At 40.9% G+C, this 26655-nt stretch overlaps 1 protein-coding gene across 1 annotated transcript in view; it reads right to left on the bottom strand.

The window, feature by feature from the left end:
* Positions 1–26655, bottom strand: part of LRRC56 (leucine rich repeat containing 56) — a 64902-nt gene that overhangs the window by 13445 nt on the left and 24802 nt on the right. The window contains exons 4-6 of the mRNA XM_074884542.1: positions 23239–23299; positions 3432–3528; positions 2827–3024 (exon numbers count right to left, since the gene is read on the bottom strand). Of these exons, the coding sequence (XP_074740643.1) occupies positions 2827–3024; positions 3432–3528; positions 23239–23299 (356 nt within the window). The remainder of the gene's footprint in view (positions 1–2826; positions 3025–3431; positions 3529–23238; positions 23300–26655) is intronic.

Consider the following 26655-nt stretch of genomic DNA (forward strand, 5'->3'; position numbering starts at 1 on the left):
TGGCCGGCTCTATGCTCCCTCCCTCCGCACAATGCAACTGAGGCTGGCAGAGGGAACTCACCAAATGAAGTATGTGTTTGTTGTTAAGAGGCAGACACTAAATTTCTCTAAATAAGCCTTTAATCTTAATTTAGAAAATGAGTCAGCCAATCATCATGCTACCCCGTACTACATGTACTCTGAACAGTGCCTGGGCTACAGCCAATTTCCAGCCATGTCCTGTTGGAGAGAAGCATCATGTTACGCTCATGTTACATTACTGCAACAGAGGCTGCAGAATTTATCATCTGGTTGTTGCTCTTGGTTTAGATAACAGGGGAAGATGAGCTCATCTGAAAATCAAATTACAGAGAGCAAACAGGCTGTCTGAAGAAAGAGCAGTAAATTTAGCTGGACCGTTCTGTAGATAAAAAGTAAATAAAAGGAGAGCTTTTACAGAGCTGTAGCAAGGGCCAGACTACAAGAAGGAGCTTGAGGAGTTAGAGCTGGCCATCTAGGGCACACCAAAGTAAGCCCACATCTGTTCTTTTCTATATTTCAGCTGCCTTTTTTACCCTGAAGAAATGCAAACATCAGTTGAAACCAAGAAAGTGACAAAGCCCATGGAGAAGTTCTTGGCAGCTGAGGGCAGGGCTGGCTTTGTAACCACCCCAGGGCTGAGCAGCTTCCCAGCACAGACTGGATGGGAGACTACAGTGAACTTACAGTCTGCCTCTGTTACAGCTCAGTGTAAAACACACTGGTGTGCAGACTCCCTCAACAAATTCTCCTGGCATTTGAATGCAACTACTTGCACAGGAGCAGAGACAGCCATTCAGCGTGGAGAAGAGCAGCAGGGCACACCACCATATACTGCTCCTCTTTGAAATCCTGTTATGTGACAACACGCAGCAGCATCCCAAGGAGTGATTTCCTCAGCTAAACGAACCGAGGGCAGTTTGATATTTCTCCATGACAAGTACATTTAAGGACTGAAGACGCCAAGTGAAAACTATGTCCTCCAAAAACACCACTTTCCTTGAGAGGGAATGACAAGGGAGTAGAAACAGACTTTTTATACTGTTGGGATATACTGCACCATTTTCATGGTAGGAAGCTATGATAGGGGAGTGTCGGAAGTTGTATTTGTCTCCGTGGGAGTAAAAAAAGTAAGTAGGCATGCTTTGTCCATCAGAAGCAGGCAGTGCTTCCTTACTGCAGGAATATGTTTTTTCTTCTCATGATTGCGTCTTCTGTAAGGGAGAAATGTTGATGAAGAAATTATTTTGGTTACAAAGAGTTACAAGCGTGGTCTCTGAAGTATACTTCTACCAGTTCAAAACAGAAAAGCGAGTGTATAATATTTTCTTTCGGATTCCAGAGAGGAAAATGATGATAGCTAAAGCACTACCTTCTGTGGCTCCTTTTACTGAGGGATATGATCAAGCCAACAATTACATCTGAAAAACGCTAATAACTCATGTATCTAAAAAAGTGTGAGGATTTAAAATATGAACACGTCTACTACATGATTGAGTTTTCAAGTCTAAATCCAGGACAAATATGAAACCCAACCTTTTAGGCAAACTAATGGCATGGGCACGGTCTCTTTGAAACGCACGGGGAAGCTATGGAACACGGCACAGCGGAGCCACAGCACCAGCTCCTGCTCTGCTTTCTAACCCCTGCGCTGTCAGCTCTTTACGGTGCCACCGGGGACTGTGCCATCCGCAGTGAGTGCTGTGTGTCACACACCTTTGTGTGTGTGCAGAGGCCTGTGACCTTCCAAAAGACCTGGATGACAGTATATGGCCATAAACTGTCATCTGATGATAAGTGTTGGACATTATGACCAAAATGAGAAACAGTCTTACTTGACCAAGTTTTTTAAACTCTGATTTTCCTACAGTTACCTTTTCAGTACATGCCAAGATGCCTGGTTTTATATCCCAACAATGTTTTTTTTGAAGCAGGGGAAAGTGAAAGAGAGTAATACAGCTCTGAGACTGTTTCCTTACTTTTCTTGTTGAGTGCCATGAAACCCAAAGCAGATCATGTATTACTTTGTTTTCATCTTTGAGGCACACAGGATCTCATGCCCTCAACAAAATACCTCTGCAGAAATGATTTTATCATTTCAGTACCTAAGAGGTGAATCGCTGTATTTTGTATCTTCAGCTTTTGCTGAAGGTCTTTTTGGTCATTCGATTTTAACCTTTCAGGGGAAAGGACAACAAGCAGTTCCTACAATATAGCTTTTCCTAGTTATCTCATGCATTGTTTTTCTGAAGGTTCATCTTTTGAGCGTGGTGGTCCTGGATCACTTGCTGTTGGACCAGAAAGCATCCAAAAGAAATGCAAAAGCCCAAAGACAGATATCTAATTGAGACATTGCAACTGACACATCTTGTAAGAAACATATTGGCTACTTTCTAACCCACTGCAAGGTCCCTACAGGCCAGAAGGATCCATAAAGCTGGAGTCCATGCTCCCCTTGGTCTTCCTTTAAGATGCCTGTTTGCACTGCAAGCTGGGAGAAGACAGAACAGCTGTACGGATCAGAACAGCTAATTTCTAGTTTAATCCCATTCTCACAGGTAGGAAGGAACACATTGCTAGGAAACAGGCCTGAGTCTTTACTAGCACTCCTTGAATTCCCACAGGGCTCATCTTGGAGACAATACCCACAAGAGGACAAAATCAACAGAACTAAAAGATGGGAAATGCATCCCATGCCATCACGCAGAATGATACAATAGGAAGGTGCAGAAACGTTTCTCATTTCCAACTCAAACTAGAAAAAGCACTGCTAAAAATTAACACAATATGTGCAAACCAAGTTCTCACCTCTGCAGATTCTGCATTTGGCTTCAGACAAATAAGGTTGCCCTCCACTGTCAGGTGGGTCAGCTTGCAACAAAGTCCCAGGTACTGCATCTGGTTGATGTCCTCGATATTGTTCCCTTCCAGGTCCAAAACCTCAAGGTGATCCAACCAGGTCAGCTGGCTCAGGTCAGAGATATTGTTATAGCCTATGTAGAGTTCCTCAGCAGAAGTAAACAGAATAAATATGTAAACCACAGGCCTGCACAAGTAACAGTCAGGCTTTGCAAAATGTTTTCTAATATTTGAAATATTACATGCAACAGCATGAAATTAGCATGGAAGTGGACATTTTTCAGGTGTGGCCGTTGCCACCTTAAATAACTAGGGCTAATATGGCAATGAACACTCTGCTGCATTAGACATCTTTAGGATCAGACCTGGACGTTACACCTCATTAAAAAAATAAATACTGTAGTGTCTTCTGAACTAACACATGTAGTTCAAGGCATCCAACCAAAGTCCTTCAGAAAAAACAAAGGGTAAGGAGAGAACAAAGACCACAAGTAAAGCGTATCAACTGAAGACAGTTTTGAGATTGTTATGCGGCAGGACACATCTACACTTACTTTTAGAGAGCTGCAGGAAGAGATCCCATCTAAATCTGAGAGCCCACAGCGAGCCATCCACAAGACACAGAGATGGGACAACGTGGTTCCAAGATCCCTTACAAAAGAAACAATTCAAGCTCTATTTGAATGGATGAAGGAACTCAAGACTTGTTTTCTTTTTCTTAAGACTAGGCCACTGCTAATTCCTTCAAATCCCACACTGTTTACAAGAAATGACATTAAAAATGCTCACTTTCAAAGGTGGAGAATAAAATTATACCCCTCTCTCACAGACATCTCTGTTCTTTGTATGACAACGTGTCACCCCAGTTCAGTTTGATCAAGATTCTTCCAAGAGCTACATCATGGTAATTCTGTCATAAATTGCAGGTGATTGTTAAGAATTAAGTGAGGTTTGCTTACGCTGCCATCATTTGCTCTACACATGTAACACATAACCCAAATTAACATATCTGATCTAACTGCCTTCATCTTCTGTCCTCTTATGGAGTTACCTTTCTTCTGACTTTGCAGTTGAAAGGAATAGCACTCTTGCCACATTTTTCGAATCAGCAGAAGATGACAATCCTTTCCATCCTATTTTCCTATCCTTTAGGTGTAGCAAAATATAAATAAGGGATCATTTATATGAATTCCAAACTTTCTGGTCCTAACCCAGAAAAGCACATACTGACCTGCTTAACTCCGTGCATGTGTAATGTCCCACTGACATTGAAACAGTGCACAATACAAACATAATGCAAAATGTAAAAATGGTGGCAAATCAAACTGGGGGCCTAACCACCTTCCATCTTTGGTATATTAAGCTGCATAAAGCCACTACTCAAACATAAACAAGACACAACATTTTATCAAATCTCAAACCAACCAAAAGCTCAGAATTCTCTACTGTAGCCATGATTTCAGACTATGTGAATAATAAAGAACTAAACAGTGAGGAACTAAATACAATGACAGTTTATGAGAGGAGATAGAGACTAACATGGAGTTCACAGCACTGGTTGAGGTTGGAAGGGACCTCTGGATGTCATCTTGTCCAACCCCCCTGCTCAAGCAGGCCAGTTTTCCAGGACCACATCCAAACAGATAAAATAGTTCTTAAATAGAGATTCTTGGACTTCAAAATTGTGGATTAGCTCTCTTTTATAGTACCCATTTTTATAACATACATTATAATAAATAACATATATTTTACTGCACTGTCTGGGGAAAATTGCAGAAGATAAAAGAATATGGTCATGGGGTCCCTTTTGATCTTGGAATAAAGGTAACAGTTCCCTTACTCATGTCTTCTCTTTATGGACCATGGGGAAAAAGAGCAGGTTTGTGTTGCCCTCTGAGAACCTCTTCCAGCTTTGATGCAGCTTTGCAGCAAAAAACCCTACAGTCAAATTACTTGCTTCAGGGATACGGCACAGCCAACCAGGCCAAGAGGCCAGGAAGGAGTGCTGTAACAAGTGGGGATAGACATGTTCTTGTCCGTGTTTCTTGTTTCTCCACCATCTGAACACTTGGGAAGGGCCACGTCAGGAGAAGGGAGACTGCGTAAGGCTGAATAAAGGATGGATGCATGGAGATATATTCCCAGATGCTTCTCTCCTGAGATTTGCCAAATACAGAGTTGAATAGGAGTTCCTAGAGTGAAATCAAGGATTTTCATCCCTCTGCCTTCTGCGCCATGGCTTGTCCATGGGTGTCTTTTAGACATATCTCACTTCATCCATCCTCTACCACTGCAGGGGCCCCAGGCATTGGGTGCCTTTGATCATCTCTTCCCTGGATGCTGCAGATTTAAGTAAGCTCACGATGGATGCAACATGCAATGTGTTTGCGTAACATTTTATAGCCTTTGAAGTACAAAGAGTGCAGCTGATCTAATGGCCAGAACAAAGCAAATCAGAAAAATCTCGGTCACACGACACGTCTCTCTGTCTAAGGCTACTCCTCCTTACAGGAGAAAACCCTCAACTGACATAAACCACAACTTCTCCACCAAATTTTGTGCATCTAGGCAGCTTACCTGTACTGACACAGGACGTCGCTGTCTACAGAGACACAAGGGTAAAGAAAGCCATGCACACACAGAAACTCCTTTTCTGTATAAACAATATGGTTCCTTCTGCAAACTTACTTTACCTCGTCCTTTAGCTATCAAGGCAACGGGGAACACTTGTCATAGTGTCACTGTACCTGTGACCAGATAAGCCTCTAAAAAGATGGAAGTCTGCCACATTTCTTTCCAAGTACTCATTCAGATTTGCCTGACGTGAAGCACTGTAACGTCCGTGTATGTCATCACATCCCCAGCCTTGCAGAAGATCTTCCAGGTACTATTTACATTGTGCGTATTTTATAAATAAAACAAACACTGGTTCTAAGGCTTCCTTAAGGAACAGATGCCTCCCAAAGTATTATTTACAGAAATTTATTATTAGATTTGCAAGCTGTGTGCCTATAATAAGAAAGAAATTAAATTAAATTACAAAAGCAGAACCTACCATCAACAAAGGCCAACATATCCCTAAACACAAATATGGCATTAGGAGTAACGTGAAGGGATTACATTGCTCATTTCATGACCCACTTCAAGCACTGAGAAGTTTTTCAAATTTCAGGCTAATTTTGGTGCAGAATTGTCTTTTCTGTAAACTACTCAACATAGGTAAAGGAAAAGTGGTCACTCTCATTTTTGTATCGTTGAAGCAAGTGCTTCTGATAGATGCTCTGTTTATTAGGCCAGCAAAACTGAACACAATCCTAACCTGGTAGGCTAGGTATGATTAATGAATTTTATTTTTATTTTGTCTTTGTCTTGTACTACCTAACTGAAGGTCTTTTACCACAGAAGGAGCTTTCTGTAATATGCTTGTTCCTAACGTTTCTCTGTTAATATAAAGGATGCCAAAACAAAGCAATAGATTAATTCCCAAGCAGTTTTTACACAGGGCCCCAAGAAGAAACAGCTATCCCCTCTACTGCTAAAACCTTGATCACTTCATGCATTTTGAAGAAGCAGTGCCCTGATTCTACTCAGAGGTCAACGGGTCCCAGAGTTAATTCACATTTTCCTCTGTGTGTTACGGTTTTCAGTTCCAGTGATGGCTATGGCTAAACCCAGCGCACACCAACAGGGTCAGTCCCTACTCACACCATCTGCTAAGTCACGCACAGCACGTATTCACTATGAATTATTAGCTAATGAGACTTCAGGCATTGTCCTGCAGCAGACACCATCAGAAGACATTAATTTAAATGAGTTCTAAAACCTACTTACCTTACTCTTCACTATTTACACTGCCAAGTGTATAGTCTCAAACCCATTCCAGTTTCATTCATGGGTTGTAGCTCTGACTCTCCTACAGCTAACTTTGGTACAAGTCAGGAGTAGCACAGTTAAGGTTAATACTAATCCAAGTTGATTAGTATTAGTATTCCAGACAAAGGAATTAGGTTGTATATCCCATGTCTTGGATACTTGTGAAAGGCAGAACTGCTGCATGGTTGCAATGCAACACAGTGTTTGCTAACAGGGTCTAGTTATTAAAAAGTGCTTATACAGACTCTACAGAAAAGAAAAAAACATGGAAGCTAATGGGAACTGGTTTCTTCTGAGGTTCAAGTTGGCAGTCACAAGCTCACCTTTAATCCCTGAAACAAGATACTAAGAAAGCACGAACTTTGTTGCACTAAGTGTTTGGTATCACTTGGCCTGCTTTTGCTCTCTATACTTCACCACAGGAGCTGGCATCCTCGCCCCCGCCCCTCCAGAAGAGCACTCCGGCTCTCATGGGGAGCAAATGACTGCTGTCCCTCCTTCCCTGCTACCATAGACAGGCAGCAGTGAGGAGAAGGCAAAAGGACTTTTTCCTCGGCCCAGCCCTGACCACAGAACTTTGCTGCAAGTTAAAGCCGACCTTTGCTGACTCTGGGGTCGTGCTGGCGGCTGGAGGAGCCTAAAACTCTGGGTCATGCAGTCACATTTTGGCCCTGCAGACCTTTCCTCCTGCATCCATAACGAGTCATCTCCAGTCAGAGATGTTATCACAGCAAAGTACATCTGCAAATATTTTATTTAGTTAGTAACTAACAAACTAATCTTTTGGAAGCTGTGTGAATCATGCTGCAGCATCAGAGAAAACTCCCTCGTTAATTACTACACAGATAATTGCCCCCGAGAGCACGGCTGTTGTAAGGTGAAATGGCAATGTATCTCAAAGCAAGCTGTTCCCAGCAACCGCAGGCACCTGCAGTTCTGAAAATACTTCTGCAAGATTCTGGCTGGTAAGAAGAGAACTTAAGGGCTTGTAAGAGGTGGGAGTGGCTCCTCTGGGACCAGCTCTACTGCATCTGGCATGTCCACTTTGGAGGGGGCCAGAGCGAAGTGAGGAGCTGTGTGAGCACCGTGACCGCCGTGTGCATGCAAGTGTGTACACAGGTATGTTTTCACTTATGTTAAGTGCAGAGGGTCAGATCAGCCCAAACTGGGGAGATGCATCTTGTGACTTTTTAACAAGAAATGGAATGAATGGAAATCTGCACTCCAGTAATAATTTATCAGGGTAAATTATTTTAATATAATAATAAACTCTCAATAACGATGTACCAGGGTAGTAAGAGAGAAAATCCACTATAATTATACACGTAGTGTAACAAAACACCCCCCCCCCCCAAATAATCATTGACTGAGACTAAAATTAACGAGACACATGTCAGAGACCAGAACCCTTCTGTATTTGGCGTGATATAAACATATAGAAAATGACAGCATCCGTTCCAAAAATAGGGTAGAGAATATGATTGAGAAGTGTGACAGCTGAAATAGGAAAAAGATGAGACATTGTACAAAGCTGGTGGCAGTTGGTCATATGACACAGCACAGCAGCGCCCCAGTAATGTGTAAAGCACAAAGAGCACATAGAAGGAACCAGAGGACACTGCAGAGGAAATGTAAATCCCATTAATATACACAACAGATAATTCACTTCCAGTGGACAAGTGTCCTGTCCTGAGTGATGCTGAAGCCGGGAACTTTACAGAAAGGGCAAGGAATTAATAGGCAAAGCAATTATACATCCTGCTCACTTCTGCTATGGTTCGTGCAGGTCAGGTTTGAAGCAGGGAGACAGAGCACGGGGTGGGAATGTGTACATCATATCTTTGGTTGTGATAAACAGAGGATTACAGCGTCTGAGGTTGCCAAACCAGTGTCCTTCAGAGACATTACTCCACACACACACCTACGCACTCGCCTGCAGAACACACACTTGAATACTGGGTCATGTTTTTAGTATCCAAAAGTGCCAAGAAACCAACATAGACTTTCCTAGTTTCACCGTGAACCCACAAACTTGCATTTAAAACTGATTTTTTAAAAATACTATTAATAAACCGAAGGGTTTGAAACCTGGGTTCCAACTATCTCCAGATACTGCTGCAGGGATGGGAACTCATTAAAAAGCTCTGTGTTTCTGTGAGGGTCTTGGCAACACCCTCCCCACTTGTGCACGACCATTTAGGATTTTTTCCCATGAAATTTGATGCTCCCATCTTGTCATCACTCCCCCAGACTGGGGGGAGAGCACAGGGGCAAGGAACAGTTTGGCTTACAACACCTAATAACAAGTTTGAGAAATAATGTGTTCTTCCATTAATCCAACATACTTGTTCTTCAGGGATTGATTAGCTCCAGCCAAAATTTTACTGGACGGAGAGCCAAATCCTGCTCTTGGTTTCACCACAATAAATCTTGAATAGCTCCACTGAGCTCAAGCTACCCAGTAAACACTTACAACAGCGCACCCCTGAACACATTCACCAGCTTTAAAACCATCGTTTCTTTTGGAAGCTGGTTTTGGATCATTCACCTAGAAATAAAACACTAAATCCACTGAACTTGCAAACAGTATCTCAAAGCACACATGCATCTGTTGAATAAATCTTCAGTAGCAATACATCTAAAATAGCCATTGATGAGGGTATTATTTACTTTTAAAAGTCTCTCTGAAAATGAACACACTGGTAATAGGAGAGATTTAGATTTTGAAAGAGTGACGAAACTACAGTCTTAACAAAATAAAGGAAAAAAAAAAAAAATCTTGTCTCTGATCTACAAAAATCAAGTTGAATTTATCAAGCCGCACTGCGATAACAATGATCCGGTCCATATGTCAGCACACAATGGTTTGGTTGTACAGATAATTCTGACATCAGAAGCAAAAACTTTTAAAGCCTGAATGTTATTTAAATTAGTAACATATGTTCTAATAGGAAGCTTACATAATAGTTTCATTGTACTCTCAAATAGCTGTAAAGTATTCAAAATTGTAAAACTGATTGTATGCATGTGTTGCTCGCAGTTGATCAGACCCCTGACACAGCCCCCAACTCCGCAAGCAGCGCTGAGGCCACATCCTTCTGTCCCTGCACTGTCCTTCTGCAGTCAAACAAACGTCATGCGAACGGGAAGACCTGAATTGCTTTGCAGTATTGCAGCCTTGGTTGGTTTTGTACTCACTCTTCCAAATTCAAGCAGCAACATGCTGAAAACCGTTAGCTTGGGTCTCCTCTGTCTTGCACCTCACACATCCACGGCCTGCAGGTTGCTCCCTTGAGCAAGTGTGAACCACTGCCCAAGGTGTAAGATAACAAGGATCATGTCCCATCTTTTGCTGCCAGAAGCCCACTTTTAGGCTGAGATGCCATGGAAATGTAACACCTAATATTCTGACCTCATTCTTCCTTCTGAACCGTGCAGCTTTTTCACAGTAAGGGTTCCTAACCCTGTTGAGACACATTGTTGGAGACTTCAAAAACTAAGCAAAAAGAGACTTTGCTAGGCAATTCTCAATCACAAGCTTAAACACATCAGAGGAAGGCAAGCATGTTTTAGGCTGAACAGAAAGCGTGCATCTACCAAAGATCTTTTTAAATAACTACTGTGTCTATGAAACTCTGTTTTCATAACTCCCTTTTACATGCAAATGAAGAATTTCTGTGTGAACGAAAAGCTCTTGTTGCCAAAGGTCTTTGCAGCAGGGTGTCTCTGTTGTCCCATCTTTTTGAGGCAACCTCTGCATGAGCAAGAAGCTGTTTTCCAAATGGGCTGCAGTGCTGATGCCACTAGCAGTATTTCTCCCAACAGAAGGATTTTACTATTTTATTCCAGGGGGATTTTTTTAGTTGGCTGGTTGCTTTTCTTTTAAGTTTCAAAGTTTGGAAAGAGGCAAAGGTCTGGCATATTGCTTTTTTTAGCTATGGATCTCTGCCGCACACTTCGCTGACAGCAAAATGGATCTCTGGGGAAGAAATGCAACTCCCCTGGTGCTGCACAAGGGGTAAATCAGGGAGAGCATTCAGGGTTTCACACTCCATCCAGCCCACGACTCTGCCTTCTCAGCTTCATTATGCCAAAGCGAGAGAGCGCTGCCGCAGCGTTCATGGGCTTGCTAAAGCAAATTGCAGTTATCAAGGAGCCACGTGCTTTGGGCCAGCAATTCCTCTAAAGCAAGAGCCTGAAAACAAGGACAAGAGACTACCTGGCTACAGCAGTCAGAGCCACAAACCGTTCAAGGCAGTTTGGTCATTGTCCAGGACTGGAGCCAGAGACCACGCTGGTGGTCCTGGCAGAGTACTTGAGCTCTGCCACGGACGCGTCTGTGATCAATGCCTCAACCAGAGACATTGCATAAACTCCCTGTTCCACTAACACCAGTGCCAGACCTTCCCGTACCTTCAGTGGGGCTGAGATCTCCCCCTCTGGTGCCCGCAGGTGAGGACAGCATCTGGATACAGGAGATGACAACAGAGGAAGAACCCAACCCCGGTGAGATACATCTCTGGGCCATTCCTGGCTTACAACATTTTCACTTGTCATTGTTGCTTCTCATTGCCTCATTGAACTCACTGTAGCAACTGCAATATTACACTAAGTGCTAGGCTACTTGCAAGCAGTTCATTTTCCATGTCAGATTATACCTCATTTAAACCAAAAGTGTTTGCTGAGGCCAACAGGAGAGAGGTATTTGTAAATGAAGTTGAGTGCTGATACACACACTTCTGTAACTAGTCATAATTGTGCTTAAGTTAACCCAGATGCTTACTTCTGTTAAAACACACAAAGTGTAGCTTTAGTTTCAAGTGCTCTCATTTTTAGTTGCTGTTAAAAAACCTAGAGCAGAATAATAGGCTTGATCAACGCTGATGTGCTCAGAGTCAGGAACAGCAGTTCCCTAACACACGACTATACAGTGTGCGTGGGAAGGATAACGTAATTTTGTGTTAATTTCCTTTTGATCATTAAAACTGCTTGTCAGCTTAGTTACTGGTAGCGTTTAACAATGAAAGATCAGTTGCTTTAACTCAGCTCCCACAATTTGAAAGGATTAGGGGTTGCCAAAATGTGGGCCAAGACCTGCCCTTGATCTTTTTTTTTTTCCACCCTACTCCAGCTCCCACCCTCGGCATGAAGCTGCACCCCAGAGATGCTGTAGAAACCCAACACACCGTGCTGCACCTCACTGGGTGCATTACATCTTCCACAAGAGCAAGTGAATTTTCAAATAGGATAAAGTTGAGACACACAGTAAATAAAACTCTCACACCCACATATCCATTGCCCCTTAATTTAGCCCCAGAGCTACTGACAGTTCCTATAGCTTTGGCAATCGTTCATTCTCGTTGTTGAAAGTTTACATATTAAAATAAAAGGATAATGAAACTGTGGTTACAGAATGAGTTATTTACATGGAAGGAATTAATCCCACAGCGCTTTAAAATTTCCTCCATGAATAACTTCTAAGTCTCCCACATGTTGTGTGCCTGCTTCACAGTATGTTCCAGGTCCAAGCTGTGGCAGAGTAAGACAGATATATAGCAACTTTGATTTAATATATATCTCATACTTCAAAATCAACACCTGAAACTTCTCATGCTGCAGGGTAAGCAGAAGAATATTCTGTAAAAGATCCAAATCAGCTGACAGATTCAGTGATGTTAAGACACACACCACAAAGAAAGCCCCAAACCGCTTTTTTCAAGTACCAGAAAAACTGGAATTCGAGATTACTTGACCACACAGAACGAAAGAACTGGATCAGCTGTGAGTTGTTGTTCAACTTTTGTCACGGTAATGGCTATAGAGTTTCGACTGGGAAAAAAAAAAAAACTTGAGATACTGCAGAAATAGGTTGATATGAGAACCTAGAGAGAAAATGTAATTTAAAGTGGTTTAGTCTGAATGTGCAGTGGCAGAAGTGTAGGTTCTCAAGATTCTTTAGATCTGGCACATTTGTATGACACTAATGTTTTTCTCCTGTGGCTAATGGTCATTTCTTCTTTGTACCTTTTCCTTCCTTTCTTTTTCCATCTGTGCGTATATTCAATAAGGAAACAGAAAAAATACAGAAGCTTGCAAGGAACAGATACAGGTACAACTTGGGCCTGTGAATGGCTGGCAAACGCCCGTTGATTTCCTCCAAATTTCTTTTCTCTCTCAGCCTCTAATGTTCACCCCACATTTGGCATGATAGACTCGTCTTCATATGTCCTGGGTCAAGACTTTTTCCTTAAATGATAGCTTCAAGGGACACTTTCTCTGCTTGTACTGGCCTCCAGATGTTCTTTTACAATAAGCAAACGAGATGCAGAAGAGAAGCTTGGGGGACCTCAGAGCCCATCAACTTGACTACTGAGGCAGACAAGACCTTATAGATTTTCATACTGAGGGTGTTAGTGCAAGTCAGAACCTCAGCATTTATTTCACAGTACACCAGCAGACATCCCAAATCTGCCTCAGGTGTGCCAACTGGATGTATAGTAAATACTACACCGCATCCTTGACTTCTTTCAAACAAATTCCTACTCCAGGGGGATCTAGCAGTAGATGTTGTAATGTGTCCTCAGCCATGGAGATGAGCCTTATGGCAGAAGCACGAACCTTCAAAAGGGCTCTCAGCTGCCAGAGATGCCACTGATCCCCTCCACTGAAATGGGGAGACTTAATCACATGTGAGCAGACTAATTGTTCTAGCTCCCCAGCCCCCTCCTGCCAACACAAATCTCAGGCAGCCTGCATAAACAATTTCAGAGGAGCTCACACAGAATTCTCCCACCCATCCTAGCTTTAGAGGCAATGGTAGTTGCCACCCACAAGTAACAGTTCCTTTATAGAATCTGCAAGGGTTCCTTTGCAGGAATAACTATTTGCAACGGTTCCTTTACAGACTTTTATCAGTTCCTTTATCACTGAAATAATACAGAGTCTTTATGCAAGAGAAACACGTACCATGTAGACTTCCAACCAGTTGATGAGTTGGGATAAAACCCTTCATTGGCTATGATCTATATCATCTTGATAAACGCAATTCTATTAACTGAGCTGGCTGGCCATTGGCTGTGAAGTAAGGGAAAATATTCCCCCAAACAGCTGCAGAAGAGTCATGTAACCTGCTACCTGCCACATTATTCAAAAGTGGACACTCACACCATGAATTTCTCTGTATCTCTCCAGTGAAAACAAAGGTTTCCAAACTGACATGCCTATCAATTTTTATATAAGCTAACTCAAATACGTTGTACAAACAATCCACTGTTAAGTACAGATGGTAGCAAATGAAATAACTATTTCACAAGACCCAGACAGATAGATAGATATACAGTTTTCTTTCAAACTATGTTGAGACTGACTTTACTTCTGCACCATTAAATTAGCTTGGGAACACAAAAAGGAAAAAAAGCTCAGTGAAGATGGCTATGAGTGATATTTAATATTAATGAGTGTATAAGTTAGAGAGACATGACTCCCCCTAATTATAATGCTTTGTGAGTTTAAAAGTAAACACCAGTTAACCTAAACTATTTAATAAAAAATAATGAGATTCTTGAAAACAAAAAACCCCAATCCATTGAGGAAAAAAATGTGCATTTTTACCTTAAAGTAGTGGGAAGAATCGTTGCATATTGCAGATTAGAGCAAATACTCAAAATATTCAGAATTTGCTTATTCACACAGATGAACCTCAGAGAAGGTCCTTTCAGCAATGCTGGCTGTATTGTTTAAACACATACGAGTGACAAAATAAGACTCATTATACAAATTAGCACACTTTTAAATATTTTAAAAATCCTCCAGTATGATTTAGTAGCTGTATTTTAATGTGTTTATTTTATAAAGGATAAAATTTATGCTACTGATTCTTACTATTTTTAGGGCCAAAATTTAACATGTGGCAATAAAATATTTTTTTTTCTTTAATTTAAGAAGTTCTTATGGAACAAATGTTATGTTTTACAACTGGGCTTACCTTGGGATGTTGAGAGCAAGAACTGAGTCTGTGGGACCTTAATAGGGATCATTATTATAATTATAAATAAGGGCAAATAAACTAAACTATAATAAGCAGAGTAAACCAAACCTCTGTAAGTTCTTGCCTATGGTAACACGAAGCAGTAGAGCGTGGAGTGGTAGGACTGTGAGGCTGATGAAGTTCAAACCAGGAGATGCCACAAATGGTCTTTCGAACACGCAATCCTTCATAACCCTTCTGTTACCAAAAGGGGGTGGTAGGTTTCATTATCAGACCTCTGTGTTCTCATTTCCACGAGAAGAACATACAGCGTAGCTTAAGGCAAAGGGTGAAGAATGTGCAACGCATTATACCCGCTGATGGAGCCACAAACTTCACCTCCTAAAACAGGAAGGCATTTCTGTATTTCTTTTGGCAGGGATTGATCCCCCCCTGAGAGACTTGATGCACCCTGTAAAGATCTCAGGACAGAAGGATAAAACTTTGCCAAAGAGCAAATCAGAAATAAATCTAGAGAAAAAGAAGCGTGCCTGTATTTTAGGGGAAAAATAGCAACAGGTCCTTTGTGTGCTATAATGTGTTCACAGAAAATAAGAATAACTAAATCAACTGGAGAGCTGGAGCATGGAGAATATTTTATAGGCATTAGATTATAAAACCTGATTGTACACTGAAATTCTATTTATTTCTTCATTGTTTATTCATATTGCTTGGCAGTTACCAACTGATGAATACAACCACATAGCTTAATTTCCCCTCCAACCTGACTCCTTCCCTTTTATAACTCAGCACTTACCTTGCATTCCAAGAACATAATTTCCCACTGAACATAATTATTTTCAATAAGAAAACCAAACAAGCTGCAGAAAAGCAACTGTCTTGTAGGAGAGAATCAAAACAACCTACAAACCCATTAAACTAATGCTAAGATTATTTTCCTACCTATTTCCATGAAGACAACCCCTCCACAGCTGGATAGCTCCACTGGCAATGGGCTAATTACTACTGCTTGCCAACCCAGTTCTTTGTGTTTTCTCAGACAATGATTATAACCATTCTTTCTCATCACTGACTAAAATGAACACTTAGGTGTAAATTTTCATAAGTGATCTCTGACACTGACAGCTGAAACCGAGCAGCTGCAACCCCTAATAGCCAGGCATGTAAGTACTTATTTGCTGGCAGAAATCAGTTAGTTATTACCAGTGTTTTTACTTATCATATTATAGTAGCCATCCAGAGCATGTAAGTGAGATCATGATCCCATTAAGCAAAGCCTTGTACATAACTCATTCAAAAGGCTGTGTCTGCCCTGGAGTAATATATAAAGTAAACAACTGAGATTGAAAATACAGCAAATTTCTACAGCTAACCCAGGATGCTGTAGAAACAACAGCTAACTCAGGAACTGCGTCATATTTTTGAAGCCCTGGTCCAGTGGCTCAGCCACAAAGCCTCTAGTCATTGCCGTTGCTATCTCCAGTTGGTTCAAAGAGTAAAGCTGCCCCTGTAATCCCAGAGACTGGAATCAGGTGAGCTTGTGGAGCCCTAAAAGGTTCCTCATTCACTAAAAGCAATTGGTGCATCTTAAGTAATTACTACTTGTAAGCAAACAGTATTTTTAAGACCAAAACACTGATTAATATAGAATTTCAGAGATTCCCTTTGGAAATGACAAACGCTTTTATCTCTGTGTTTTCTTGATGAGGAGAAATGGTGTACAGAGATGTGGCTTTTGCAGGTGTGGACGCATGCAATTGTTTCTGCTTGCTGACCTTAAAAGAGTAAGGGCTGGATTCTTCCCATGGGACCAGTCTACCCTCAAACGCCAGAGAAGGCAGGCAGGATGCCTCTATCCTCAGACCTTCTCACAAGAAGGGAAAAGCTGAGAAGGGTCCACCATCTCCACTCTAGTCCCCTGGCCCCTTGGAACACACTGTACTGTCAGCACATCCACAGCTCAGGGAGTGCTCGCTCCGAGATGAGCTGCATCTCCTGGCTGGACAACAGTGAGAGAAGCTGGACCTCAGAGAAAATTGTACATGGAAAAGGTTTGAGGGCTTCATGTCAACAAGCCCAAGTTCCAGCAGAGGTTTGACTGCTCAAATACTCAACAGAGCTATGTTAGCAAGGGAGGGGCTGAGGCAGCAGTAAAGAGAAGCTGAACTGTCGTCTTGGATGGGTGCACAGCATGAGAAAACATCCTGAAAGGAAAGGCCACTTTTTACCAAATATACTTAAAGTTGTGTGTCTATTCAGATCATGGGCAGAGAAGGGGCACAATTATTTATTAAATGATGGGCTTACCTTACTTTGCAGGTGATTACTGGCAGACTTGCCGCACGCATTATCTATTATTTATTTACTTTGCTATTTTACTAGCCACGTTCATGCTGTAAAAAGTGTCTCTGACAATTTTCTTCTGGTTTTCATGCCCTGTACTGTACTGCAGCTTGGATCACAAAATAGAAACATGATAGTGGTGCCCCTGGGGGAAGAAAACTAGCTCTGTGGAACTGCTCAGGTGCCAACGAGGGCAGATTCTCTCTGCTCTAAGATGAGATGAATGCACTAGACCCTCCCCACTGACCCTGTCACGACCAGGAGACTTGTAAACTTGGAGCTGCAGTGGTAGGAGCTGCCTCATAACCCTGTTCCTTACGGGTATGCTCTGTACCTGACAGCCTGAAATAGGTGGCAGGGGAGCTTCAGCTAGGGAAGGCTGCATAAAAATAGTGCTGAAGGCAAGACATGGAAAGAGGCTGCAAGGCCACAAACCTCTTTTGTTGTCCTCTGTGCTTGCTGCAGAGTGAGGCCTGAGCTCCAGAACCACAACGGTGCATTTGTACAGAAAACAAGTTCAGCTTCCCTTGCTGGTGAATCAGCCCATCAGACTCCCTGATATCTAAGGTCATAAAGACATTCACATTCTCTACTTCGGGCACCTGACCTGACCAAGAAAAGATGGAAGCATTACATGACCATCCTAGTCAAGGGAGAGCTAGACATCTCAGAGAGAACAGATAAATGGTCAAAGCAATCAGATTTCCCTAGGGCCTAAGGCAGACAGGCAGACGGTGCTTTAATGAAAATAATGCACTTGACTAAAAGTAGGTGTATTTCTGTCCCCAAATCATTACTTTTTATCAATAATATGAATGTCCTTAAAACTGTCAATGCTAAATAAAACCTGAAGTCACAGCAATTTTGCCAAGGTTTGTAATATTCCCAGGGATCTTCAGGCATTAATACAGAGAAGACTCATTAATACAGAGATTAAGATTCAACTCAAATGCTTTCCTAGCTCCTGGCAAGCACCCAAAGTCCTCGAAGAACATATTCTTAAGATAGACTGCATAGCATAGACTTTCAGGCTGGCTACACAAAAAAAACAACAGAAACACTCCCTAAAGAAACTAGTTTGCATTTGAAATTAAATGCTTTCCCCATCCAGAAAAGTGATGCTCTGGGCACTGAAATATGGACACGAAGGGATTCACCCAGACCAAACCAGCGCAGTAGTTCTCTGAGTGCATGTGTAGGTACAACCTAGAGCAAGAGCACCCTGATCCCTCATTAAACACTGTAAGCAACTACTGTAAGAAACTCTTCCCTGTGAGGGTGGTGAGACACTGACACAGGTTGCCCAGAGAAGCTGTGGCTGCCCCCTCCCTGGAAGGGTTCAAGGCCAGGTTGGACGGGGCTTTGGGCAACCTGGACTAGTGGAAGGTGTCCCTGCCCATGGTAGAGGGCTTGGAACTGGGTGGTCTTTAAGGTCCCTTCCAACCCAAACCAGTCTGTGATTCTGTGATACTGTAATACAAATAAATAATCTGTTTACAAACATTTGCATCTTTAATGCAAATTAAGTAACTGAATTGATTTTAGAAAATATTTTGGGATTTTATCTATGATAAAAGCAACGCTGAATCTTGCTGCACAAAACTCATTGCCTTTACATGTAGTACCTATGTTGCATGCATCAGACACAGCAATGCAGCAATGGCAAAAAATTAGAAATGACAAGCAGAAGAAAAAGCAAACTGCAGAAAAAAAAAGCAAGAAAAGCAGTAAGTAAAAATGACAAGGAAAAAACAAATTTAGGGGAATGATGCCCCTAAATTTATTCTGTTTGAGAGAAAACTATCCAGCAAACAGCGGGTGCCTAGACACACACTAACTGAGCAGTGTCACAGCTCAGTCTTATACAAGATGGTGTAACTTGGTCCAGATCCAGCTAAGCACTTGGACTTATGTTCAATTTTCAGCTTGTGAGCAATTCCACTGAAGTCAAACTTTTCGTGACTGTAAGAGGTGAGCATTGCTTAAACTCTTTGTTGGATAAATACCAAGGAGTAATATTGCTAAATTCAAATTCCTAAACATCTTGAATCAAGTCTCAAAAATATTTTTAAACATTGGTTTAAAACCCTTACCCTCAATTAAGGAAGAATTGGTTTGGCTCTGGTTTCTTAAAGTCATGAAATGATCACCAAAATCCTTACTCAAATCACTTGGCTCACATTTTCAGTTATTTTTTCACAGCCAAGAGGGCTTAAAAGTTTTCAAAAATTGAATACAGAGATTCCTGTGTAGCCAGTCTTGTCCTCAGGAGCTGGTGTTAAAAAAAAAAAAATTTTTTTTTAAATCCTAAAACTCATAAAAGCATGAGAATTGTTGAATTTGAGTGTACTCTGCACCTTGCCCATTTGAACCTTCATGACAGCTGTCTCATTTCCACTCTCCCATGATGACTTTACTGACCCAAATGGACCAGGATTACTGTCCTCTTGTTCTGGGGGACTCTTCTGCAAGAGCAATTTGAGAACTGCATGCAACACAGACTGCAGCAACAAAACATTAACTCTATCTGGATGAAGGAAATCTGCTTTCCTTTCCTTATATCCCTCATACTTATTTTTGTCCCTACAGTTTGCAGTCTCTGCGTTTCATCTCACTTCAAATATAATAAACTCTCTCTGTTACAAGCAGTTGCTTAAGTAGTCCTGGGAGCAGACCAGTCTTCTGCTGGCTACAATGCATAGAGCTGAATGGGAGGAAATGAACTTCAGCTGGTGAAACAGCTTCTGCTATAAACTTAGGGGAGGCAGTTCCTGAGATTCCCTTATCTGATTTAAAAGCCCTTTCATAAAGATATCTAGCTAACATTTTTAAACAGATCTTTTCATTCATCCCTGAATTGAGAATAAAAGCAATCTGATAAAAAAATACATGCACTACATGCCAGAGCAGAAGCAGTAATTCATTGGCCTTGAAATACAGTTCTTTTACTGGAAACGTTACAAAGACAAGGACTCTGTGTCATCCCAAACCAAAAAAAAGGCAGTTTTTAACAGGCACTCTTCAGAATAGGCTCCACGTTTCATCCTCAATTATCAGTTCATAAATCTAGAATTTCTTAGCTGCTAGCAGATGGGTGAAGGTCACCGAACAAGGACTCATAAAATTAGTGTGATTTAGAAAATTAACAACAATCTGAACTAATTTCTTTCCACAATACACTGGATTTTCCAGAGCCGTTCCCCTTTAGCCAAGCGCCTGTAGAACACTAAAACCCAGAAACAGCTAAAAAAGAAATTCCCTCTCAACCGCCAAGCTGGATTATCTACAAATAAACTTGGATATATTTTCCTTATGGGTTAACTAGTTGATAATGATATCCTTCACTTACATATAGGCTTTCAAAGTTTCAAGTATTCAAAGGTAATGCAAGCTTTAGGAGGGTTGGGGGGGGGACCATGGATTCACAACTAAAGTAACTCAACCACATTCCCCATCAAAGGAACCAGAACTCCTTCTGGAACTACCAGGAAAAGCCAATATCCAAACCCACCGACCTAGCAAGCTTTGCTCTCCCATAGAGAATTGTATTACACGAGTACCTTGATTCCTCAACTGCCAGAACACCCCTCCTTTGATTTCTATCAAATGGTGAATGGCAATGAACACATCAGCATCCTCATAACTTACGTTCCTATGTGAGGTTGACAGGAATAATTGTATCCCAAAAAATCAGTAACTAAAGTCAGGATCATAAATCCTTATTTTGACATCTCCCTATATGCAGTTTATTACCAAGAGAATTCTTCCCCCATTTTCAAACTGAAGAAAGATGTTTTAATTCCATTCCATCCTAAAATAATTAGGAAATTCTACTCTGCAAGACGTAACGAAACAAAAATAAAGTGACAAAAAGCAAGTTTCCCATCTTATTGCCCACTCATGCATACACAGTCAGTCTTTTGTTTATAGTGATTCACCATAATACATTTTTTTCACATAATATAGCATGAAAATATAGCATGCTTTTATCATCCCAAGTATGTATGCAACACCCTCTATCTTTTGCCTGTTTTTCTGTCCTTACCTTCTTTTCAGTAAACAAACCAATTTTCCAGTCTGTCCTTAGGAGACATTTCCTGTTATCTGCTGCCCATTTTCAAATTACAACCACAATGATTCTGACCTTATGGCTGAGAAAGTCTGTGGGAATTACTTTTAGTGAGAAGGAAGAACATTTTTTCTATCCTCCTCAAAAACCTCAGTTGCAAGGGTTTGGTCAAATACAACAAAATAATCACTTTTTGGATGGAATTCAAACATCAACAAGTTTAATTCAGAAATAAGATTTCTAAACATTTTTGAGTAAATGGCAACAGCCTGCTAGAATGGAAGCAGCTATGTTACATTAGCTATAGCAGGCATTGCTACTGCCACAACAGCAATGTTGCTTTAATGGGCATTAAATTGACATGATGCAGACATCCAAAAATAAAGTTCAAGTGCCCAGGCTGTGCTTGCATGGGCTGTGCACTTAAGTGATCTGTGTTTATCAATGACAGATTGTCAAAGATGGGAATTAATAAAGAAAAGCTGCTGCTGTACTATACTGACTGAGTTCTGGTCTGGGAGAGCTAACAGAGTCGTCTTCTTCCGTTACCTATTCCCTGACAATTGCATTTAACTGGCACACAGAAAGCACACTTATTTAAAGGAGGAGCGGGTACTTCTCCTGAGGTTTGTGTGCCTGGTAAGCGTCACAATATTAGACTTGATATCCAAGCCAAAACATATTTATGTTATAGTTGATCAAATCAAAACTCAACTTGAGACTAAATGTTACCTGCATCAAGGACCACAAGGATGTCAGGTCACAGAAAATGGTTTTCTGAAACTCTTCATGACAGAAGCTAGAGTTTCAGAATGCAAAGGGATGTGCAAAATCCTACTAAAGCCATACGTCAAATAAACTAAACAGTTTAGTTTTCCTGAACTGCATTCTGTGTTCAGTACCAACAGAACTGGTCAAAACAGTTTCCATTGACACATTTTAAGAGAATACGGATTTTTGGTCAAACAAAAAACCTCTTTTAATTTTTTTTCTTTTTAAAACAATAAAATGTCTTTTGATATTGCAAAAATGTATTTTTTTTCACTCACCACTTACTCTTCCATTTCAATAACAGAGCAATTTCATGCTTATAACAGTGGCTGGTTGCCATAAAAATAATGGCAACAATGTAGAATCACCACTTTTCCATGTTATGGACTAGAAGGTGGAAAAAAAAAATTGGCCTGCAAATACTTCATCTCATCACCAGAACAGGGGAAAATAAGATCAAAGTGTGACAACTGAAGTTCATCAGCTGCTTTAGTGACGATGCATGAGACTGAGATGAATTTATTGCCATTTCCCATCAGGGAACATGTTCTCTTCAACAAGAACTAGCAAAATCACTATTTTTTCCCCCCACAAATTTATCAGCCGTCCAAAGCCAGAGAGCAGTCCTGTTTAACATAAAGATGGCCTTTTACACAGCCCTTTACTGATATGCACTGTATTATGCATTAATTACCAAGGGTAATACAGATATCGGCACAGGAGAGAGAAAACAACTCTGCCTCCTCATTGTGATGGTTTTCACTTCTACCTTCCCAACCTGCCAACTCCCCAGTTCTCTGGGAGAAAACGTGTGATGCTTTCATGGAGCTCAGCAAGCCAGGGACACGCAGTCTTCATAGCAGCTCTCATAAACCCAACTTCCTTGACTTCAATAAAGCCAAAGTGATTTCCATCAGCTGAAGAACTGGTCTGACCTGTATAGAACAGGCTACCGTGCACAATAAAAGCCCAAAGGCTGAAACACTCTGAAATCCAAGCGCCTAGTCATAGATAAGAGGCAATTTTCTAGCTCCTTTCAAATTTGCAACAAATTTCCATGGACTTCAGCGTGGCAGGAACTTCCCTGGTGGCAGACTGGGGCTAATTCATTGGCATCATTGCAGCTACACTGATTTATTCCAGCTCAGGTCCTGTTTTAAACTTATGCGGCTGCGGAGCGTATATTCATGACCTAATCCATTATCACGGCATGGGGAAATGGAAGAAATGAAAGCAGCATTAATGAAGATTTTATCACTTAAATAAAATTGAGGGCTCTTATTCTTTATGTTTATTTCAGTTATCATTCATTTCTTACCTCACAGACACAAGCAAGCTATTGTTCAACTTCAGTTCTCTCAGATTAGGTAGATAGGCACCTATGGGAACAGAATAAAGAATCACTTTGCAGACCTGGGAGTAGATTAAAAGAAACTTCTGACAATTACTAGTTGAAGCATCTAATTTTACACGCTTTTCTTACCTGTTTCTGCCAGCTCTACGCTGGACCTCTTCTAAGAAAATTAATGAGATTATTTCACTCAAAAAATATTTCACCCTTTGCATTTTTGCAACATCCGTGTATCGTCTGCATGACTGCCCAGTTATAACCTTTGGAACCCCTCTCTGACAATTCTGAGAGCACCTTTGCAGACAGACAGCAGAAACTTGCTTGATGGGTGACTGTTTTCTTTGGTTTGATTCCCAAGCCTTACTGACTATTAACTGAGTGATACTCTGAAGAGGTAAGGGATGCTTGAGAGTATAGCATTCCATGACCTCCGATTTCTACATCATGCTCTTGCTTCTCTCCCCCAAAATCTTTTTCTACCTACTTACTGGCAAGAAGTGATGGATTTATTGGATACACAGCTAAGTAACACTTCTTCAAAACGTAATTTTGAGTCAAACAACAAAAGCATCATTTCCCATGTCACAACATCACCTTCTATAGTTCAGAGGTCCCCAAAAACGCTACTTACGTTTTGCTAAGCATCGTCTTCTCCTTCTAATTTTCTGGATATGATCCATTGTTTATTATTCAATTGTACAAGTTTCTTATCAATGAAAACTTCGGTATTCTGTTGTTATTACTTTGAATAATGCTTTTTTTCTATTCCTGAGAGACATTTGCCTTTTTGGTTGTTTCTACAGGTATCTCTGAACCAAAATCATAGACAAAAATGCTCCAAGCTACAGAATAATCTGGATTATTCCCAGGATTCCCAAATTATTCCCAATACTTTGGCTCAAGTCCCAGGAGATATTTGCTGTTGACAACAGCAAACTTTTATCCATTCCCACTAGCAGAGTTTACTCATGGCTGGCGAGCGTCCTTCAGTATAACGTGCAACCACGTAGAGGTAATACCCATTTTAGACAAACTGGATCATTGCTAAAATATTAAAATCTGTTCTCAGCAAATATTTTTTTGAGTACTCTGAGTAATCTCTCTCTGGCAAGGATGATTTAGCAGTGTCCAGAAGGACATCATTCCAGCTCTTTGCAAAGGATCAAAAGAAAAAACAAAAACAAAAAAAAGAAATTAAAAAAAAAAAAAAGGGAGTGGGATCTCAAAAAGCAAACAAAGGAGGTCATGTTGTTCATCCCATTTCCCCAAACAGAATAAGAGCGTTTATGGCAAAAACATTTTAATAAATCATGTTTTAGTAGAAGCATTATCTATATCTAATGCTATTTGGGAGTGATTATAACACACATATTGATCTTCATGCTATACTGCAAATATTTAACTTCACGTCTTTGCAAAGCTCTTTAGAAAATATTAAAAATTCAAAACACATCATGCAATGTTTTAGCCTTATTTTTTAATAATTTACCATAATCCATAAAAATTGTAGTACAAATTATAACACACCATCCTCATCTTGCAGGGCATACTTTCTCACATCAAACAAGTTCTATAAAGTATGGCAACAAAATAATTTGGAGTCCTGACAGAGGAGATATTAGGATCCCTGTTAATTATCCACAGCAGTCATAGTAGCTACTAAGCAAAGACTTCCTCAGATATAATCCATGCACCAAGAAAACCTCCCCAGAAAAAAATTAAAATCTAGATTAAAAAAAAAATGCTATCATGTTTCTGACAAGAAACCTGAAGCACGGAAAGACGACTTTCCCCAAAGTGTTAAAGGAAAGAACAAGGATGCAGTAGCCTCTCCAGCCCCAACACAGCAGTGGAATTGCCCCGGATTCAACCAGAGAGGTTAAAGGGTTACCAAGGAAAGGCTATTGCAAAGCATTACAAAGCAAATGGGTTTTAGAAACTAGTATTAAGCAGAAGATTTGATCAAGTAGTCAAGAAGACTAGCTCAAGAGACATGGAGAGACTTGCTCAAGCAAAAGCTTTCCACTGAATGCATTTAGGGTTGGTTCAGGAAAAAAAAAACAACTATTAAAGGATTCAAAGAGGCAGAGTGACAGGCTGACGATATAATTTTCACATCTGGTTATTTCATTATTGTAACTCGATCCTCCATCTCAGACATTTTATTGTATTTTGGCACAATCTACCCCTGGGAACTTGTAGAGTGTTAAGTTCTAATGTGCTGTTTACTAGACTGAAATAAAAGTATATTATGTGCAGTGGTGCAAAATTCTGCCAACAAGACTTTTGTAATATATTTCTCCAATTCTGCAGGTTCTTCCCTCCTTTAAGTTTTATATTTGACATGTAAGTGTTCTTTGGTGCTAAGAATTCATTGTCCATTTGATTTTGCTGGTTTTTATAGTCTCAATTATATATATATTAGAGACTGGAAGATTGATTTAAGAAGAGAAAATTGTAAAATGAAGATGACAAAATAAGAGATCTATCCAAATGTAACAACATACTTCTAATGCTCTTAATTTTAACCGTCGTGGCATCTTTCCTGAGAGCAAGGATGCAATTTATTCTTATACTAACATAAACATACTCTAAAATATCAACAATATTAATTTTAAAAGTACAACCTACGTGTTTTGTTGATCCTACAGTACAAAACAGGCATGTGAACACAGGCTGAACTCTTCTGCCAAGAGCAACCTGATACATAAATTAAACAGGCTATTTAATTCACTTAAGCTGTGTTTGATCAAGTAAGACACATCACCTTGATGTTACTTCCATGCGTGTTCTGAATGTGCATTTTTTGCACATTTCTGGGTGCATTGGGCAGCACAACTGGACATAAGACCCCAGCACTTGCAGGCAAACCCAAGCTAGCTGCAGCGTAGCTACCCGAGATGAGAATCTCACAAAACCCCACATCAGTGCGGGTTTAACGTAAGCTTGCTGCCCCAGTACGTACTTGTGACTCCTGGAGAGCCTGCCCAAGCCCTGCTGCAGCGGGTGCTGTGGCACCTTCTCAGTGAGGCTTGTCAGTGCCAGCTGAACCAAGACCTGCGTGGGCAGGGCCGCACACGCCGGACTCACGCTTCCAGCCTCCGCACTGGCTTCCACACACAAGCACCTACCACGGCGACACTGGCCGCCGACAAACCTCTCCTGGCTTTGCATCAGGAATAGCAACAAATAGAGCAAGAGGAAAGAGAGACGATGACCCTGCACGAAAAATAACGTGTGCCTACTTCTGAACCTTTAGCAGAGCTTTTCCTTGATAAAACATGTTCAAGGGAAGCAGCAGTCCCCAGGCAGATAATCAACTTAGCCTGGCCACCAGCAGGCAACAATTCAATAAGTACCAGCGAACAGCACTGTGGGTAACTT

Source organism: Strix uralensis, chromosome 15, assembly GCF_047716275.1.
Source record: "Strix uralensis isolate ZFMK-TIS-50842 chromosome 15, bStrUra1, whole genome shotgun sequence".
NCBI lineage: Eukaryota > Metazoa > Chordata > Aves > Strigiformes > Strigidae > Strix > Strix uralensis.